Below are 13,422 nucleotides of genomic sequence, written 5' to 3' on the forward strand. Positions count from 1 at the left end.
TAATATAGTTAGACCAACTTTTAATTTTATTAATGAGTACGCTACTCTTCACTTATTTTAACTTCTATTTTAATTTGTCGTAATAGCAAAATTAAAAAATGGATTAAACTGGTTAATTTAATAAGCCAAATATGTCTGCATGGGGCACATTCAATTTCCTCTTTCGATGCTCCACAAAGTTAATTGATATCTTAAATTATTGTAGCAAGTCAGCTGTGGGACCCTGGGCCTTGGCTTGAGGAATACTGTTAAAGTCTGGGCCGGATGGTCTATAACGGGTTAATTCAAATTCATTAATATTTATATTTATATAAATAAAATAAAATAAAAAGGTAGTTATCCAATAATTGATAACTAAGTAACCAATTACATCTATGTAAAAGTGGATTAGATGAAAAGAATTATTTTTTCATTACATCAATTTCTACTCTCTTTAACTGTAAAAGAATTTCTCTGTGATTTGTGATAAATAATAAATATACAAAATATTTAGGTCGGGGATCAATAGTGATTGGCATTGTGATTTGATTTTTAATCAAATACAATTTATAAATTCATCAAGAGGTAAGATCTTACATTTATCAATCTTACGCTGTTCGGCATTTAATTAACAAAGACCTTAAAACTGGCTACTGGATAGTTTTGTGAGGTCATGACACTATACCTGACAATTACATGGCCATGGAAAGTGTGGGGGCAAAAGTAATATCACGTATGTGCTTTATCTCAAAGGAATCCACAAATTGCACATGGCATTTAGGTTAAAAATTATTGAAGGGAAAGGGAGAGAAGGAGAATTGATCTATATAAAGCATGCAAGCCATGCATTATCGCCAGACACTCCGAGACGCAAGTAACTTGAGAGGAGGGAAAAGAAACATAAAGAAAGATGGCAGATATCGCAAAGAATTGGAAAGTTCTTAGCGGGGAGAACAATTGGAAAGGTCTCTTAGACCCTATCGATGATAATCTCCGCCGCTATCTTATCAACTATGGTGCATTTACAAGAGCTCCTGCTGATTCTTTCAATGATGTGAAGGTATCTGATGGATTTGCGTTATGCCGATATCCACCTGAGGTTCTATTCACTCGGGTTGGCCTACAAAGTGGCAACCCGTTCAAATACCTAGTAACTGACTATTTTTATGCAAGATCAGAAGCTGATGCTTTCAGGGAATACCTTCCTGCAACATCTACTTTTGTTGGTTTTGTTGCCGTCAGTACTGATGAAGGGAAGCTTGTTCTAGGGAGAAGAGATATCATAGTTTGCTGGAGAGGAACAACCTTACCCATTGAATGGTTTCAAGATATTCTTTGTGATCAAGTCCCAGCTACTGACATATTTCCAGATTCGGAAGCTTTGGTGCATAATGGTTTCTATAATATGTACACTGCTAAGGATTCAACCTCAACGTACAATAAGATGAGCGTTAGAGAGCAGGTAAATCCTGAAAATTGTAACCTTCACACGGCATATAAGCCACTAATACAGTTTTGCCAAAGGCGAGTTCACCACCAATTATAGCGGTACAATCCGCTAAGACTTGCATTTACCCTGCTGAACCTGGGGTTGTTAATGCATATAGGTATTTTATTTGATTGTTGATACATAACTAAATTCATATATATAAAGTATTTAATTGATCATGCCATGCGTGTTGTGCAATTTGTTGTTGCCATTTAGGTAACTAGTTGGGCATTGGAGTCATCTCCATAATATGATCAATTAGAACGAGGGATAAAATGTAAGAGAAGAAAGAAAAAGAAAAAGCAAAAAGGCACATAATCTTGTTTTTGTTTTATACCTATATGTATCCAGGTTCTAGCTGCGGTTAGAAGACTTGTAGACAAACACTATAAAGCTGATCCAAATGAGGTTGTGAGCATAACTGTAATTGGCCATAGCTTGGGTGCAGCTCTTGCAACATTGAACGCAGTGGACATAGTAGCCAATGAATATAACAGGCCCACTGGATCAACCGTTGAACTTCCGGTTGCTTCCTTTGTTTTTGGCAGCCCTCGTGTTGGAGACAAAGGTTTTCTTGATGTGTTCTCAGGATTGAAGAATCTTCATCTCTTACGCATACGAAATGCTCAGGATTTTATTCCTGAGCTTCCTCCAAAGAAGATATTAGGCTATTCTTATGCAGATGTCGGTGCGGAGCTTGACATCGATACCAGCCTTTCACCATACATAAAGAAGGCGACTTTCATGGAACCCCATGATTTGAATCTTTACTGTCATGGGATTTCAGGTTATCAAGGGAAGGACAGAAAATTTAAATTGGCTGTCGATTTTGATCTTGCACTTGTGAATAAATATAATGATCTGCTATTGGAAGATTACAAGGTTCCTCCTAAATGGTGGAGTAATGTGATGAATAAAGGTATGGCTCAAATGGATGATGGATCTTGGAAGCTGCATGACTATGTGCCTGATCCTCCAAGCGATGATATTTCTGAGAATGGCATTAAGTAATATGGTCGTGTCCCTATTATATTTGGGTGGTATGGCAACCTTGGCAATGAACAAATTAATGAGTGTGGTATAACTAATAAGTCCTGATTGCAGTGAGCGGCTTGGCTAGGACTTGGGCTTGTGTCTGCTTTTTGTTGTTCCTACTCCCTATTTGGCTAAATTATTGATTAACTGATAAATGTTTTTTAGTAGCTAATAATTTATAATTGATAGTTAATTTAGTTAAGTATATGGTAGATTTATTATTAGCCATTACTCTTCATATGTCAATGACAAATACAGAGACGAAGTGATAATTTAAAAAAAGATACGTTACAATTATTATAGTACTAGATAAGTTAAATATTAATCAATTGATGGTTAAAAATCTATAGATAGACATAAATAAATATAATCTACAAAATATAATTACTAAAAATAATATCATATATTGTTTATATTATTTTCAAATAAATTTTAAATATAAAACAAGAATTGTTTTCAAAATAACTTTTTTGCCTAAATTTGTATATATTTTTTAAAAAGTTAAATTAATTCATATGATATTATCTTTTAAACATCTTTATTCAAATATAGTCCATTACTTTTAAAATAGGCTTTAATTACTAAAAGAATTTATACTTTGCACTTGCAATTTATATTCTTAACTTCAACATGATATTTTAATATTAATTTCAATTTTAATTTCTAATAAAATTATAAATTGAATTTGTTAACATGTGACGTATTTTTATCAATCTTCTCTAAATAAAAGAGTATTTTTTCTTTTTTCTCTTAGAATTAAATAAAAAGGTATTATAATATTCTGTCTAATAATGTCGAAATCAGGAGGACTAGAGGTGGCCATAGCCCCTTCTAGATTTTTAAAACTCCTTTTACTCCCTTATATATATTTTTTTATTTTTTATTTTAACTCCAGTAAAAATATCAGATTTTTCTTCAAATATATACATTTTTATGCTATTTTATTTGCTCCTCAAATAAATTTTTATATCCGCGGCTGTATCTAAGCTATTCCGAAATTGGGTTTAGTTGCAAAAGGCTTCTTCCTTGCTAGCCCACCAATCAAACCGAGTTCATGTATATATTTGGACGGTGCCGAGGACATATTAAAAAATGAGAGAGGACACGTGACAAAACACTAATTGAAAAATGGTACAAGACTCGAGCTACTTGTTGTATTGTTATGTGCAAAGAGCAGGAAATATGAAATGTGGTGTGACGAGAGCAGAGCAGGACGAAGCCCGAGTTTGCATGTACTGTTGAGTCACGTGTAGGCTCTAAGAAAACAAAATAACATTAGCCCCATTTGCCATGGCAAGGCCGGATTCTACAAGATTTTGAGTCTTTTTAGTCTATTTATTGTCTCTACTTGACTAATGCTGATTCTACAATAAAATGAAGCGCTCCATTTCGATTACACTCGTGGCCGTCTCAGTTTCAATTAACTTTTTCTATAATGGTGCGTGTTTTCTTGTCTAGTTTTAAAGCACAGCACTGTATATAAAGGAAGCAATTGATGAAGCCGTGCATTGCCAATCACACAGTAAAAGGATACATAAGAGAGCAGAAGAAAAGATGTCAGTGATTGCTGCAAACTGGAAAGCTCTCAGCGGCGAGAACAACTGGAGAGGTCTTCTGGACCCAATCGACGATAATCTCCGCCGCTATCTTATTCGCTATGGTGAACTGACTAGAGCTCTTACAGATTCTTTCAATGATGTGAGGGAATCCAATGCATACGCACTATGCCGATATCCACCAGAGAAATACTCGCCAAAGTTGGCCTACAAATTGCCAATCCATTCGAATACCAAGTGACTGACTACATTTATGCGAGATCAGATGTTCAAATCTTAGGATATGTCACTTTTATTGGGTTTGTTGCTGTGAGTACTGATGAAGGGAATCGTTTTTTAGGAAGAAGAGATATTCTGGTTGGCTGGAGAGGAACAGCCTTGCTCATTGAACGGTTTGAACATATTACCTGGGATCAATTGTCCGCATCAGACATTTTTCCTAATTCCGATGCTAAATGGTTTCCACAATATCTACACATCAAAAGATCCCAACTCCGTATACTCCAAGTCCAGTGCCAGAGAGCAGGTAACACATCTATAATGTTCCCAACGATTTATAATTAGTTATACCAATCTTGAATCCAGTATATATATAATGTTTGTTTTTGTTGAATATATATATATATATATATCCAGGTTCTAGCTGCGGTTAGGAGAGTCGTAGACAAGTACTATACAGCTGATCCAAATGAGGCTGTGAGCATCACTGTAATCGGCCACAGATTGGGCGGATCTCTTGCAACCTTGAATGCAATGGACATAGTTGCTAATGGATATAACAAGCCAACTGGATTAAATATCGAATATCCAGTCACTGCCTTCGTTTATGCCGGTCTCCGTGTAGGAAACAAAGGCTTTCTTGATGTATTCTCGCGATTAAGAAATCTTCATCTGCTACGTATAAATAATGCTATGGATCCTTTGCTCCATCTTCCTCCTGAGAAATTAGTTTTTATCCATTTCTATGAAGATGTTGGTGTGTTGTTTAAGTTTGACACCAAGGTTTCACCATATATAAAAGCGATAAATGTTTGGACGGGTCGCGTAAAATATCATGATTTCAATCTTTATCTTCATGGAATTGCAGGTTATAAAGAGAAGGGTGAAGCTTTCCACTTGGTCATCAGTCTTGATCTTGCACTTGTGAATAAATATAACGATCTATTAAAGGACGATCATAACGTGCCACCAAAATGGTGGAGTAATATGATGAATAAAGGTATGATTCAGATGAGTGATGGATGGAAGCTGCTTGACTATATGCCAGATCCTCCAAAGGTTGATGTTTCTGACAGTTGCCCTGATCAGTAATTATTACATTCGCAATGAAGTGCGAAAGATATTGCCTACACTGGATTGTATATACACTATTCCATATGGACGGTGGATCCACCTCATGTGAGAGCGAATGGATAGTCAAGGAAAGTGTGGCAGCCATTAAGACCTTTGCACTGTATATATGAGAGGGAAGGTTAGCTAGGGCATGTGTTGCTTTTGCTCGTTCGTGCTTATCTATGATATGTGATGTTTTTAATAATAGATGAGTTAACCTTTGCTTGCTCTACCTATAAGGGGCTTATTTGATTCCATCAAATCAAATGTATTAGAAAATTCGATTCGACTTGCTTAAATGTATGTCTATCCAAACTCAAAAATTAATAAAAACAATTCAAATTTAAAATAATTTGAGACGAAATCAATGAATTTAAAATTACTTCGACTTGGATCGATATGAAAGCAAATTAATATGAGATCGAGTGATTAGATCGAGTGATTCAAGACAGTAAAAAAATTGAAAATAACTTGAACATGAAATTATCTGAATTCGAAACTGACACGATTAAAAACTCAAAATAATTTAATTCAAAATCTAAAATGATTCGAAATTAATTTAACTTCTTCTAAAAAATAAACATATATTTTATGACATATGTAATTATCATAGATATAGGAGCAAGAATTCATACTGATTTTCTTAATATATTTTATTTTTAATTAAAATTTTAAGAAATATCCCTTATAATTTCATCAAATTTATAATATTTTAATATATATATATATATATATATATATAATTTGGGACATTAAAAATCTTTTGATATGTATGACTATATTTTGACATATAGAATATTTGTTTTTGACATGTGTACGTAGGCTTATGTGAAATTTTATCAATTTTTTTTTTTAAATTTATTACTTAATAAGTTATATTTCTAATTAAATAATAACTATAATCCTAGAAAATAGTGTTTTAATTATATTTTTAATTATATTAACTAAAATATTAGTTTTTTAATTAGACAATGACTCGAATTCTAAAGAATAACATTTTTAGTTATATTTTTAATATTCTTATTAACTAATAAGTTAAATTTCTAATTTATACAATAATTTCTAATCATAAAAAATAATTATATTAATAAAATTTGTAGTATTAATTATATAGAACTAAAAATTAATTAAGAAATATTTTTAAAATATCTTTTATTATTACACTAATAAAATCATTTAATAAAAACATTTAAAAGCATTTAATTTATTATTACTTTCAAAATATTATAAATAATTTAAAAAATTAAAAATTCTATTAAATTTGGTCTATAAATATATATTTATGTTATTTTTTATAATTAAAATAATTAGAACGGTCAGGCAATGCACCACTAAACAACTAGTTAATTTAAAATTTGTTTATCATAAATTACAATAATTAGCTTGAAATCATATATACAACATATCAGGAAATTAGAATATTAATAAGTACTCAAACAAAATAATTTAAGTTAAAAAATCTTCACATTTGTTATCTTGATTTAGTTTAATTTATATTCTAATTATTTAAAAAAAATTGAAAACTTTGCATTTGATCTCAAAAATGTTAAATTTATATATTAGATAAAATTTATGATATTAAAAAGTATATTAAGAAAATTAATTTGAAATTTTAATCAGAAGAATATGAAATTCAAAGTTTTCCGAACTAAATTTTATTTGAACCGACTCGCTCCGGACTAAAAAGAACAAAAAAAAAAAAGGAGTACCAAAATGAGCACGACCTAGCCTGATCCAAATCCGAAATTAGCAAAATCCATAGTTATCAGCGCCCAAAATTCAATGATCCTACCGAACCCGAGTGGAGCTGTCTTTGATACCAAATAGACTTGGGCAAAGTCAACCTCTCTTTAGCCTCCCGTTCAATGTATAAAAGCATTGAAATAAACCTACAGACGCTAGCTACTAGGGTTGAAGCTTCCAGGAAAGAACCAAGTCAATGTTATAGGCTGAAATTCTGGAACTGAAGAAGGTAACCAACTACGTATAATTGGCAATTTGGGAATCGTTGATTCTTAATTAGCTTCAATTGTGGACTGCAATGCAACTCTGGGTAACTTCGTGTATGGAGAATGCATCAACTTGAGCAAGACAACACATCATCACAGCTTGCACATTGAGAAAATTAATTTGTAGATTATCTCTATGTTTCTTATCTGCCTATAATTCAATTCTCATAACGGGAGTTAATTAGAAGTTAAACTATGCCATCATTCCTGGTACACACATATACATAATTTTGATTAACAGTGTCTTGGTCCTTATAATTAATAAAATTTGTCATTTAGCAAAAAATAAAATTTGATTAAGAATTCAAACCCAAATTTTATAACGAAAAACAATTGAGAATATGATAAGAATAAGTTTTTCTTTACCCCTAAACCTAACCAGTAAAGTTCATAAGCAATGTTAGCATGCATTCTCAATGTGAAAGGAAGAATATTACGTAATACAATTATGTGCTGGAGATTCTTCAGCAAGTTGTAGTGGAAGGAGAGACTGAGTTAGCAATGAAAGTCAATGGAGTATAAAATTTTTCAATTGACCCAAGAAATTAGAGGGTAGACTTGCTTTCTGTGCTGGTAAGGTAAGCCCTCTGCCAAATCACTTCAAATGGAGCACCTAAGTTTCCTTTCTAATCTCTTGGTTTTCCATCATCAAAAGATACGTACATCCAATATAGAGTTTTGAATCAGACTTGATGACTTGGTCATAAAGTGATTCATAAAACATTATTGCAGGTCGAATTTTTTAAGGGTTTTTTTTAATATATAATGGTGAAAAAAAAAATATATAATGTGTTCAAACCAACAGCCATAGTTCCATATATTGTGTATCTTTCTTTACTCTGAAGGGAAAAAATGTCTTAGAAGCCAAAATAATTGATTCAGAAAGTAGTCATTTTTCTTATGAATTTTCTTAAACTTAATTGTATTATCTCAGTACTTTCCAGACGAGAAAAAAATAATAATAATCGAACATGCAATATATTACAATATTAATATTAAATTAATTCTATATGAAATTGTTATTATTATTATTATTATTATTATTGTTTTATTTATATAGTAGCACTAATTTAACTGTGTGGGCTTCACAACACAAAACTGCTTTCAGGAGGATTGACAAATATGAGATTTAGTTAAATCGTCAAGAGGTTTGCAGACCTAATAATTATCTATAATCTTGCCTCGATCTATCTTTTTTTATTTCTTTTTCCCTTCCTATATAGGAGACTCTCTAAGAGTCATGGAGATCATATTTTGTACCTCGCTAATGTTTAGTTTAATAATTACAAAAGGTGGTGTAAGGATTCAACTCTTAGATAAAAGATGTTAAACTATAAAACGTGTTAAAAATGAATAACACAGTATTTATATAGAAGATAAATAAGTCAGATGGAAGAAGAAAAAAAAATTACTAAACACCATTTAGAACTTTAATTATTAGTTTGGAGATGAATATGAACTTCATTAAGAAAAGCCCCTTTGGGCAATATCGATATTATGATATACCCAGTTGAAGCGATGGAGGTGGTAAACTGCACATATTGTTGTTTGTTACCATTTCATTGACTCTTATTTAATTAGACCCTGACCCCAATTTACTGTAATAATTGCGCCCAAAATCTTCATCCGGACCATGGTAGCCAATGGCATCTATATATATGTGGTCCATTGGCAACAAGTAGGAATTAGGGGGGTAAGTAGGGATGCTTGCCCCCTAGCCTACAAAGTTTTTTTTGATAAAATATATAAGGCTCCTCTAAAGTTTAAATTACTACTCTCTTATAAAATAAAGTACAAGATAATATCAGAAGAAAGAAAACAGAGTGTATAATTAATAAAGATTAAAGTACTAAATGATTTGTATTCTTCTATCAACTCTCTTTCATTTTGGACACTTTTTTTTCTCTTTAAATCAACTCTTAAAATAAAAACATTCTAATAATAAAATAAAAAATAAAAATATTTAAGAGCATTTTTTCTCTTTTAAAATTTAAAATATAAGAATATGATTTTTAAATCATTTAAAAAAAGATAAATTAAAGAATTTTTTAAAATTTTAATTTATAAATATATCTCCTAAAAGGAGCAACACTTAACAGCTTGTTTCCTTGGTTATAGGATTCAAATGGCAAGTCTCACATTTAAAGGTGAGGTGGCATAAATAGGTCACAAGCAAAGCTCCCAATAGAGTCCGAGAACCTTCTTCAATTAGTCAACTTAACTAGTCTGATTGGTTAAAGAAAAAAGAAACTAAAAAACACCTCGGTAACAGTTATTTTTATTTTAATACTTTGTAATATTAAATATTTAAATTAGAAGATGTTTTGATTTTTGATATGTCTCATTAATAATATTATCCCTTTTTCCTAAAAAGAAAAGTAAATCTAAGAATTTGTTGTGAGATTTAAGAAAATTCCGGCATGAATGGAAAAGGAATCCTGATTCCCGCTCTGCCCTGTTGCCAAGCCTCTTAACAGTTAACACCATAATAAGCATCGATGCGGCGGTCATATGGAATAGCTCTTTGTGGCATTTAGAGTAGTAATACCGTGTTTCCTACTTAGCAATTAAAGAAAGGACAACCAAACCTTCCTCATTCCATTTTTATTTCAATTGAATAATTTCTGAGATTGTTCATTTTCTTTGGATCCTTAATTACCAAGGAGTCTTTCACCTCCTTATTCTTCTTCCTTCTGCCATTATTACACCTAAACCGCATTCTTTAAAAAAGTGTTACAATCTGAACCTCTTACTTTCTTAATTTCTTGCAGCTATTCCTCTAAATCTGTGAAACAAAAAAAGGATTAAAAGAAATTTCAGAAACAGTTTTCAGCTATGATGGATACCGAACCTTAAACTATATATCAGTTGATATTTGTGATAGTCTAAATTATTAGATTCGTATTTGTAAAAGAACCCATTTAAAATTTAGAGCTTTACTTTGAAAATTAAGCACTTACGAGATTACTGCATATGCTGATATGCAATTATTGCAGTTTCTAGTTGTCTCAACTCTCTTGACTTGAAACAAAAAACTTGCAAAAAAAAAAGAAAAATTTGACTTTTTTTTTGCTCCGCAAAGAATGAATGAGGAATTAATTCATGCAAGAACACGAGAAGAAGAAGTCCTATCCAAGCCCTATAAATAGCAAACTTTCGCAACTGCAGAATCATCTCTTCTTCGCCTGCAAATCATTCTGGTGTCTTTTCCCGAGAGAAACAGCATGCAAAGCCCAGTAAGATTTTCAAGCTGCCGAGGAGTGGCTTTTGAAATCAAACCTCATCCTGATCCATTTGCCATTTCAGCCCCCAGCAAAAATGATGACCCAAAAGGCAGCAACCGATTTTGGCTTTCTTGGTTTCAAGCTGGTAGCTCCTCTAAAGTGTTCCCTTCTTCTGTTCAAAGATCTGTAAGTCGAGGCAGTAGCCATTTCTGTGACCTTGACCCTGAAGATGACGATAAAGAAGAGGATGATATCAGTTTCGAAAGATTGGAAGAAGGGAAAATGGACGAGCTAGTGCAGAAGGAGACACCGCGTCCTTCTGCTAGTAAGAGTGAGCAACCAGCAAAGGCTGCTCGAAAGCAAGAATCAAGGTTGTCGGTAATATTGCTTGATCAAGGCTTGTTCACCGTGTACAAGCGGCTTTTTATCATTTCCTTGACCTTGAACATGCTAGGTTTAATCCTTGCAGCTACTGGAAACTTTCCGTATGCAAGAAACAAGGCTGCACTCTTTGCCATAGCCAACATTCTTGCTCTGACACTATGCAGGAGCGAAGCCTTCTTGCGAGTAGTTTTCTGGCTTGCAGTCAAGGTGTTTGGGAGATCTTGGATGCCTCTTCCAATCAAGACTGCAACGACCTCTCTTCTTCAAAGTCTTGGTGGAATCCATAGTGGGTGTGGTGTTTCTTCAATTGCCTGGCTCATATATGCTTTAGTTCTCACTCTTAAGGATAGAGAAAACACTTCCTCAGCAATCATAGGTGTGGCCTCCACCATTCTTTCATTTCTTTGCCTCTCTGCCTTGGCTGCATTCCCTCTTATTCGCCATCTCCATCACAATGTATTCGAAAGAACTCACCGATTCGCTGGATGGACAGCTCTAGCTCTGCTATGGGCATTTGTCATGCTCACTATCTCTTATGACCCGAAAACCAGATCCTACAGTAACGAACTAGGCTCCGAATTGTTCAGACGGCAAGAATTCTGGTTTACAATAGCCATTACGGTTCTTATTATCATCCCATGGATTACAGTAAGAAGAGTACCTGTCAAAATATCTTCTCCTTCTGGCCATGCCTCAATCATAAAATTCCAGGGAGGAGTAAAAGCTGGAATTCTAGGAAGGATTAGCCCATCCCCATTATCAGAATGGCATGCTTTTGGTATTATTTCCGATGGGAAAACAGAACACATGATGCTAGCTGGTGCAGTCGGTGACTTTACAAAATCTTTAGTCGCAAACCCACCGAGCCACTTATGGGTTAGACAAGTGCACTTTGCAGGCTTGCCTTATCTAGTAAACATGTATGACAGGGTTCTTTTGGTGGCTACCGGTTCAGGAATTTGCGTTTTCTTGTCATTCCTTTTGCAGCCATGTAGAGCTAGCGTATGCTTGCTTTGGGTGGCTAAAGGGATAGAACAAAACTTTGGTAAAGAGATTAAGGAGATGATGAGCGGGCATCCTAAAGACAAGGTAATTGTGCATGATACTGCTATATTAGGTCGGCCTAATGTTTCCCAAACGAGTGTTGATACTGCTAAAAGCTGGGGAGCTGAAGTTGTCATTGTCACGAGCAATCCTGAAGGAAGCCGAGATGTTGTAAATGCTTGCAAAGCCGCACGAATTTCAGCGTTCGGTCCTATCTGGGATTCTTGAACTCAGTGCAGTATTATATGATATCTAATTCTATGTTATCTTCTATTTACTATTTGTTTCTTTTTTATCCGTCTCATGTCCAAATCAATCAACGAAAGATTAAACTCTAATTTATGATCATAAATTAATCCCGGCACATGTATGCATTAAGATAATGTCTCATGTTGCTATTGAAAATTAATAAAGTATACTTTTTGACCTAATATCGAAATTGATGGCATTAATTTTCCTTGTCATTTTACTGTCTTTAGTCTCAATTAGTTTTAGGAACCCTTTGTTTCATATCCATTTTTATAACTATTGCGTAATCTTAATTTTTTTTTAAAACAAAACGTATAACTTATTTTTATCAATAAAACGAAAGGAGGCTTTGAGCAAAAACTACTCCAGTTGAAATTTAAGACCAAAGCAAACAAATGTTATAGACTGATAGCTAGTACAGAGTAGGTGTTCTGCAATTGGACATGATGGTGAGTAAGGAGAGGTTGTCTTCATGTTTAATTAGTTTGAGAAATTCTTAAGATAGCTCGCTCTATTAAATTATTTATAAATAAAATTAATTGCATTATAATATATGATATTTATTTATTAATTATTATATAAAGAGTTTTTTTTTATTTAATTAGAAATATAATATTAAATACATATAATTAACACTTATATAAAGACGTGTATGCAGTGTATGCATTGATGATTTTTATTGAAAATCATGCAAAATTTAAGAATTTTATCGAAAATGTATTGTTTGATTAAAGAAATGAATTACTCAAATTCTACGAATTTTATATTCTCAACATTTTTAAAATGAGAAATTCTGAAAATATACATGAGAGGTGAGCATTTATGAAATTTCTCTTTTTATTAGATGAGAGATATTTCAATTTTTCTTTATTTTACAAACATGCTTCAAATTTATTAACTTAATGTCTATACCATATAAGAAAGTATACATAATTTTATATAACTAAATAATCCATTAATTTTGATAAAATTTATGATTTTTTAAGAACTTTAATTAATTGTAGAGATAGGCCCATGTTTGACCGGTAAAAATTACAAAATTTTGCTTTGTTTTTTTTTTTAATAAAAAAGCTTATTTATTATTAATTTCTGAGAAGGGGAAAAACATGGATGTATGTTGC

The 13,422-nt window shown here is 32.6% G+C and overlaps 3 protein-coding genes across 3 annotated transcripts; all 3 read left to right on the forward strand.

Moving 5' to 3' along the window:
* The first annotated feature begins 739 nt into the window (after window positions 1-739).
* LOC8259212 (phospholipase A1-II 2) lies at window positions 740-2,763 on the forward strand. The gene is made up of 2 exons (XM_002522506.3): window positions 740-1,441; window positions 1,820-2,763. Exons 1-2 carry the CDS (start codon window positions 890-892, stop codon window positions 2,477-2,479), a joined length of 1,212 nt encoding a protein of 403 aa, XP_002522552.2. The 5' UTR covers window positions 740-889; the 3' UTR covers window positions 2,480-2,763.
* A 1,132-nt stretch (window positions 2,764-3,895) lies between these two features.
* On the forward strand, window positions 3,896-5,690 carry LOC8259210 (phospholipase A1-IIgamma). The gene is given in 4 exon segments (XM_015721424.3): window positions 3,896-4,250; window positions 4,253-4,514; window positions 4,516-4,585; window positions 4,696-5,690. Coding segments are annotated over 4 exon segments (1,200 nt in total). The 5' UTR covers window positions 3,896-4,057; the 3' UTR covers window positions 5,371-5,690.
* A 4,736-nt stretch (window positions 5,691-10,426) lies between these two features.
* On the forward strand, window positions 10,427-12,529 carry LOC8259209 (adenylate-forming reductase 03009). The gene has a single exon (XM_002522503.3). The coding sequence runs from the start codon at window positions 10,625-10,627 to the stop codon at window positions 12,278-12,280; it is 1,656 nt and encodes a 551-aa protein (XP_002522549.2). The 5' UTR covers window positions 10,427-10,624; the 3' UTR covers window positions 12,281-12,529.
* The last annotated feature ends 893 nt before the right edge of the window (window positions 12,530-13,422 follow it).

This window comes from Ricinus communis, chromosome 5, assembly GCF_019578655.1.
Source record: "Ricinus communis isolate WT05 ecotype wild-type chromosome 5, ASM1957865v1, whole genome shotgun sequence".
In the NCBI taxonomy this organism is placed as follows: Eukaryota; Viridiplantae; Streptophyta; class Magnoliopsida; order Malpighiales; family Euphorbiaceae; genus Ricinus; species Ricinus communis.

Bases quoted from the DNA above. Each gene is read 5' to 3' on its own strand.
- LOC8259212 (XM_002522506.3), top strand. From the start codon at position 890: ATGGCAGATATCGCAAAGAATTGGAAAGTTCTTAGCGGGGAGAACAAT. The intron at 1,442-1,819 runs GTAAATCCTGAA...ATATGTATCCAG, and splicing joins AGATGAGCGTTAGAGAGCAG to GTTCTAGCTGCGGTTAGAAG.
- LOC8259209 (XM_002522503.3), top strand. From the start codon at position 10,625: ATGCAAAGCCCAGTAAGATTTTCAAGCTGCCGAGGAGTGGCTTTTGAA.